General features: G+C 45.4%; 1 protein-coding gene across 6 annotated transcripts in view; it reads right to left on the minus strand.

The window, feature by feature from the left end:
- Positions 1–7,658, minus strand: part of tnip1 (TNFAIP3 interacting protein 1) — a 42,156-nt gene that overhangs the window by 14,363 nt on the left and 20,135 nt on the right. For 5 of the 6 annotated variants that reach the window (XM_070444303.1, XM_023990474.2, XM_023990473.2 and 2 more), the window contains exons 7-11: positions 6,758–6,859; positions 6,409–6,474; positions 4,892–5,023; positions 1,599–1,727; positions 1,369–1,512 (exon numbers count right to left, since the gene is read on the minus strand). In XM_070444303.1, coding sequence (XP_070300404.1) covers positions 1,369–1,512; positions 1,599–1,727; positions 4,892–5,023; positions 6,409–6,474; positions 6,758–6,859 — 573 coding nt within the window. The remainder of the gene's footprint in view (positions 1–1,368; positions 1,513–1,598; positions 1,728–4,891; positions 5,024–6,408; positions 6,475–6,757; positions 6,860–7,658) is intronic. The other variant, XM_023990472.2, reaches the window with a different exon arrangement.

The raw sequence follows: 7,658 nt of genomic DNA on the forward strand, positions 1-7,658 counted from the left end.
GTGGGGGTACAGGTTAGTTGAGGTAATTTGTCCATGTAGGTAGATGCATAGATAGTAAACACTGACTAGCAGCAGTAGGGGTGTCAATGCAAATAGTCTGGGTGGCCATTTGATTAATTGTTCAGCAGTCTAATGGCTTGGGTGTAGAAGCTGTTATGAGCCTTTTGGACCTAGACTTGGCGCTCCCGTACCGCTTGCCGTGCGGTAGGAGAGAGAACAGTCTATGGTTTGGGTGACTGGAGTCAGACATCTTTTTGAGCCTTCCTAGTATAGAGATCCTGGATGGCAGGAAGCTTGGCCCTGGTGATGTACTGGGCCGTATGCATTACCCTCTGTAGTGCCTTATGGTCAGATGCCGAGCAGTTGCCGTACCAGGCGGTGATGCAACCGGTCAGGATGCTCTTGATGGTGCAGCTGTAGAACTTTTGGAGGATCTGGGGACCCATGCCAAATCTTTTCAATCTCCTGAGGGGGAATAGGCGTTGTCGTGCTCTCTTCACGACTGTCTTGGCYCTCCACTACAGCCCTGTCGATGTGAATGGGGGAGTGTTCGGTCCTCCTTTTGCTGTAGTCCACGATCAGCTCCTTTGTCTTGAACACATTGAGGGAGAGGTTGTTGTCCTGGCACCACACTGCCAGGTCTCTGACCTCCTCCCTATAGCCTGTCTCATCGTTGTCGGTGATCAGGCCTACCACTGTTGTGTCGTCTGCAAACTTAATGATGGTGTTGGAGTCGTGCGCGGCCACGCAGTCGTGGGTGAACAGGGAGTACAGGAGGGGACTAAGCACGCACCCCTGAGGGGCCCCGTGTTAAGGATCAGTGTGGCAGATATGTTGTTGCCTACCCTTACCACCTGGGGGCGGCCCGTCAGGAAGTCCAGGATCCAGTTGCAGAGGGAGGTATTTAGTCTCAGAGTCCTTAGCTTAGTGATGAGCTTTGTGGGCACTATGSTGTTGAACGCTGAGCTGTAGTCAATGAACAGCATTCTCACATAGGTGTTCCTTTTGTCCAGGTGGGAAAGGGCAGTGTGGAGTGCAATTGAGATTTCATCTTCTGTGTATCTGTAGGAGCGGTATGCGAATTGGAGTGGGTCTAGGGTTTCTGACATGATGGTGTTGTGAGCCATGACCAGCCTTTCAAAGTACTTCATGACTACAGACGTGAGTGCTACGGGGCGGTAGTCATTTAGGCAAGTTACCTTCGCGTTCTTGGGCACAGAGACTATGGTGGTCTGCTTGAAACATGTAAGTATTACAGACTCGGTCAGGGATAGGTTGAAAATGTAAGTAAAGACACTTGCCAGTTGGTCCATGAAATATAGCCAATCACTGAACTGGATCAATTAGCTCAGAAAGTGTCTGACTGACCTGTTCCATTAACACTGCTATCTGGGTGAGCAGCTCCTGTCTCCTCAAGTTACTAGGCCCGTCACCGTGGTTACCACTGGCGCCCTGGACCGGTGGCTGCTGGGAGGAGGGGGGAGGGTGCAGGTTCAAGGCCTCCTCTAGAGCCTGAAGGGTGGCAGGGGGAGACAGAGTAAGTTAGATAACACACACACACACAGTACACACAGAGTGTACACACACACAGTACTGACCCTGTTGAGGCGCTGTATCTCTTTCTCCTGGTACTCTCTCTGTTTACTGAGGGGCAGCAGCTGATCCTGCAGGTAACGAACCTTCTGCTTCAACTCTGTGGTCTCAGAGTTCAGACACTCCTTCTCCCCCTGAAAACATTCATACAACAACATTGGCACAACCTGCTTCAACTCCACTGTTTCAGAGTTCATTCACAGTTTTAATCCAGACTGAATGGATGTGAAAGTCAGACGAGTAATGTTCCATGTGTCAGAGACTGTCAGGTTAAAAGTTGACCTGACGGTAACCTAATGGTGACCTATCAATAACATGATATCATAGGAAAACATCATCCGGGCATGTTTTTAAAAAAAGGTCAAAATGTCACAGTAGCTGCTGTTTTTCTCCGTTTTTTTTCAGTCAATGGGAAAAGCTGTGTCCGAGGGTTGATGTTTTTCTCCTTTGTCTTTCTCTCTCTCTCTACCTCATTCTCTTCCCTCCCTCCTTTCACCCCTTCGTCCCACTCTCCCCCTCWTCTCCTTTCCCTTCCTCAAACCTGTCTGTTGACCTCTCAACGTCAGCAAGACAAAAGGAGCTGATCYTGGACTACTGGAAACGGAGGGTCGAGCACATCCCCATTCACATCAACGGGGCTGTAGTGGAGCMGGTCGAAAGTTTCAAGTTCCTCAGTGTCCACATTACCTAGGACCGATCATGGTCCAAACACAACACAGTCGTTAAGAGGGCAACGCCTCTTCCCCCTCAGGAGGCTGAAAAGATTTGGCATGGGCCCTTAGATCCTCAAAAATGTTCTACAGCTGCACATTGAGAGCATCTTGACTGGCTACATCACTGCTTGGTATGACAACCATAAGGAGTTACAGAGTGTAGTGCGTGCGGCCCAGTTCGCTCTGCTACCGCACAGCAAGTGGTACCGGAGCGCCAAGTCTGGGACCAAAAGGCTCCTGAACAGCTTCTATCCCCCAAGCCATAAGACTGCTGAACAGTTAGTCAAGTGCCTACGCTGACTATCTGCACGGTCTCTCTTGCAACGGCTCTATGCACACTCACTGGACTTTACCCACACATAATACACAACACCCACGCTGCTGCTACTGTTTATTATCTATCCTGATTTTACCTCGTCACTTTTACCCGTACCTACACCGCCTTCAGAAAATATTTTCCCCACATTTTGTTGTTTCAGCCTGAATTTAAAATGTATTACATTTAGATTGTTGTCCCTGGCCTACACACACACACATAAAATACCCAATAATGTCTAAGTGGATTTTTTTTTTTTTTTATATTTTTATAACAGGTACAAAAGTATCTATATCCACAGTAAAACGAGTCTATATCGACATAACCCTGAAAAGGCCGCTCAGCAAGGAAGAAGCCACTGCTCTCCAAAACACCTATAAAAAAGCCAGACTACAGTTTGCAACTGCACATGGGGGCAAAAATATACTTTTTGGAGAAAGTCCCTCTGGTCTGATTGAAAAACAAATGAACTGTTGGCCATATATGACCATCGTTTTATGCTTGGTGGAAAAAGGGGGAGGCTTGCAAGCCGAAGAACACCATCCCACGTGAAGCACGGGCTTGGTGCGCTAGCATCATGTTGTGGGGGTGCTTTTTCTGCAGGAGGGACTGGTGACTTCACAAAATAGATGCATCATGAGGAAGAAAAATGATGTGGATATATTGAAGCAGCATTCAAGACATCAGTCAGGAAGTTAACATTGGTCGCAAATGGGTCTTCCAAATGGACAATGACCCCAAGCATACTTCCAAAGTTGTGGCAAAAGTGGCTTAAGAACAACAAAATCAAGATATTGGAGTGGCATCACAAAGCCCTGACCTCAATACCATTGAAATAATGGGGCAGAACTGAAAAGCGTGTGCGAACAGATGTCTACAAACCTGACTCCGTTAAACCAGCTCTGTCAGGAGGATGGGTCAAAATTCACAAAACTTATTGTGGGAAGCTTGTGGAAGGCTACCCGACACGTTTGACCCAAGTTAAACAATTTAAAGGCAATGCTACCAAATACAAATTGAGTGTATGTAAACTTCTGACCCATTGGGAATGTGATGAAAAAAATAAAAGCTGAAATAAATCACTCTTATATTATTCATATTTCATATTCTTAAAATAAAGTGGTGATCCTAACTGACCTAAGACAGGGAGGTAGGTAGCCTTGTGGTTAGAGCGTTGGGCCAGTAACCGAAAGGTTGCTGGATCGAATCCCCGAGCTGACAAGGTAAAAATCTGTCGTTCTGCCCCTGAACAAGGCAGTTAACCCACTGTTCCTAGGCCGTCATTGTAAATAAGAATTTATTCTTAACAGACTTGCCTAGTTAAATAAAGTTTATTTTTATTTTTTATAGACAGACCTGAAAGCCAGATCAGTGGCAGAGCGACCGACTGCTAGGCAGGCAGCTCCAAGTCAATTTAATGGACCAATATCCTCTTCAGAATTTAAAACCGCAAGACCATTCTATCCAATGGAGGTAAGAAATGCCTGTGTGTCGATTCGAAACCGCCCATATGACCCCCAATTACGTCACTTCCTGTAGCTCGCAGGAAGCTGAAATTCAATGTCCTGCAAGGCCAGACCAGGGGCCAGACCAGGGGCCATTCTTTAAACCAAAAGTGCTAACGAACAACAGCCTGATTTATGAAAGGACAGAACCACTGGAGCCAGTCGTTTTACAAATGATGCTGACAGACCAGGGGAGAGGGACTGCCACTTCTCATTGAAGCCATGAACTTCAAGGCTTCCCATGGCATAGTTTTCAGAAAACAGAATCCCCATTATAGTGAATGGGAAAACAGCTATTCGTGGTCAATCTTGAGAGAATCATGTTTTTTTTTAAAATATATATAAAAACTAATAACTGCATATACAAGGATAATTCAGTTGCTACTGGTAGCCTAGCAATACCTCGCTCGTCCCTCAACTTGAGATAATCAATGAGAGTGGGTAGCACTGAGCTAGCCTACCAACGTCACTTCCTGGAGTAGCTTAATCTGTGCATGTTATGTCTACATAAATCTATGACTTCCTTGGCTTCAAATGTGCTATTGAGTCCATTCATATACAGTCGTTGTGACAAACAGACAGGTGAGAGACACTCAATGGACCGTGGCTGAGTGGGCTGGAGCGGTTCTCCTCCACACCGACACACATGTGTTCCCAGCAGTGAAGACCGCACACTCACCAACACACACACACACACACGTGTTGGGTTTGTATACGTCTTCAGGACATTGTTGGGTCTGTACTAGGTTTCTGTGTGTTCTCACCTGTACGTTCTCGATCTTGGACTTGGCGAGCAGCAGCTTCTTATCGTAGTCCCGCTGCCTCTGTTCTCGCTCTGCCTCCAGCTCCTGCACGGCCTTCTGGGAGTCCGCCAGCCTCTGACGCAGGTCTGTGATCTGATTTTTTTTTTTGGGGGGGGGGAGAGAGGGGGGTTCAAACTGTTTTTAAAACAGGGAGTATTGGTGTCTTTTCAAAAAGACAAACAGATCATCATTTCATATAGAGATGATTGGAGTAGCAGAGAAAGTAACAGTGACCTGGGTTAGAGCAGGTCTATGCAGTTACACAGGGCTGTGTTAGCGTATAGACCCACAGACCCAGCCAAATGACGAAACTATATGTTGAGCCCTTTGGGGGTTAGATTCTAGGGTAATTTTCCCTCATATTTTTGGGGGGACACTGAGCAAATTTCAGGTTTACTAAGTGCAAACTTGAACGCTGTGAAAATTCTGTGCAACTTCCGGCATGCGTTTACTGTGAACACTGAGGCTGTACCTGCTTTAAGTTAGTTATAACTAGTGTTGCATGGTATACTGGTACCACGGTAATATCACGGTACCAAAACGTCATGATACCAAACATTTTAGAAAACCGTAGTACCGTTTCATATGATACTACCAACTTTTTCAGCCTTACCGATCTAAAGAACCTGCTGGCGCCTGGTATAATATGTTATTAAAGTCAGTTTGGTTTGTAAAGTCAGTTGGATTTCAGCAACAGCCTCTAGTCTCTTGTATGCGCCGTCTCCAATAATAACCAATTACACGGTCATGTCACGCGTGGCAGCTGAACTCTAATTGAATTTACTCACAAGGTGGACTTTCAAGTCTGTAGAACACGTCTTTCCCAGCGAGCGATGATCAATGGAAAAAAAAAAAGAGTGCACACTGAAGCTCAATTTCATGTCTCATACAAAAAGGACTCTGAAAACTTAAGGTTTGTTTTGTTTATACATATCTCCCCCAAAAAACAACCTGTTTTGTCATTATGGGATAGTGTGTGTAGATTCAAAAGAAAGAAAAAAAAAAAAAAAAGTAAAGGGGTCTTGAAAACTTTCCGAATGCACCGGATGTGTAAACACCCGCATAGTAAACAAGGGACTTACCTCGCGTTACTAGGGCGGTGTAACAGATTACCTTGAATCGGTAAAGACAACTGTACCTCGGTACTGTTAACAGCTGACGGTTGACTCTTAAACAAGACCTGTACTCGGGTTACACGTGTAAACAAGACTGTACCTCGGGTTACTACGTGTAAACAAGACTGTACCTCGGGTTACTACGTGTAAACACCGCATAGTAAACAAGACTGTACCTCGGGTTACTATGTGTAAACACTGCATAGTAAACAAGACAACACCATTTCCATCAAGTTACTATGAGTGTTTCAGATAATCTCTTCTATATTACGTATTCCATACAAAGCTGTTTACTACGAGGTGGTGTGTGTGTGTGTGTGTGTGTGCGTGTTAGTGCGAGTGTTTTCGTGTGAGATAACGTACCTTCTGTTCAAACTGTGACTTCATCGAGTTCCACTGGACATCCCACTGCTTGTTCACTTCCAGTACCTGTTATCATCATCACAACGGAAATATGACTGAAACCAATACGTCATTTATACATTTTTCACAGACTTCCCAAAAACMAAACAGGACACCTAATCAAGGGTGYGTTTCAAATGGCACCTTATTTCCTATATAGTGCACTACTATGTATGGACCCTGGTGAAAAGTAGTGCACTATAAAGAGAATAGGGTGTCATTTGATCTGCAACCCATACATTTTTTTTCTCTCACAAAGACCTTTCCATGTGGAAAGAGGACAGCTGATGTAACGTTGAGAGGGACTCACATCTTTCCTCTGCTTCTCTAGAAGCTTGATCTTCTTCTCGTATGCCTCTGGGTCACAGGGCTTGGCCGGGGCTTTCTCCTTCTCTGTGGCATTCCCACTCTGCTGTAGGACAGGGATATAAAACATGACGATTCTTAAAAAGGAATAATCCACTCAAACTATTTTTGGTTTGTCCCCTGTTGATACAGTCCCAAAATGTTTTTTTCTTTCTTTCTTTCTTTCATGTCAGCAATCACATTGTCAAGATACGGCCCAGTACATCCCCGGGGTCAAGCTTCCTGCCATCCAGGACCTCTATACCAGGCGGTGTCAGAGGAAGGCCCCAAAAAATGGTCAAATACTCCAGCCACCCCAGTCATAGACTGTTCTCTCTGCTACCGCACGGCAAGCGGTACCGGAACGTCAAGTCTAGGTCCAAGAGGCTTCTKAACAGCTTCTACCCCCAAGCCATAAGACTCCTGAACATCTAATCAAATGGCTACCCAGACTATTTGCATTGTCTCCGCCCCCCCTCTCTTTTACACTGCTGCTACTCTCTGTTATTATCTATGCATAGACACTTTAATAACTACCTATATGTACATAATACCTCAATTACCTCGACACCAGTGCCCCTGCACATTGTACCGGTACCCCCTGTATATAGCCTCCACATTGACTCTGTACCGGTACCCCCTGTATATAGCCCTACTATTGTTATTTACTGCTGCTCTTTAATTATTTGTTGTTCTTATCTCTTTTTGTTGTTGTTGGTATTTTCTTAAAACTGCACTGTTGGTTAAGGGCTTGTAAGTCAGCATTTCACTGCAGGTCTACACCTGTGGTATTCAGCATTTCACTGTAGGGTCTACACCTGTGGTATTCAGCATTTCACTGTAGGGTCTACACCTGTGGTATTCAG

This window comes from Salvelinus sp. IW2-2015, linkage group LG6.2 (genome assembly GCF_002910315.2).
Source record: "Salvelinus sp. IW2-2015 linkage group LG6.2, ASM291031v2, whole genome shotgun sequence".
Lineage (NCBI taxonomy): Eukaryota > Metazoa > Chordata > Actinopteri > Salmoniformes > Salmonidae > Salvelinus > Salvelinus sp. IW2-2015.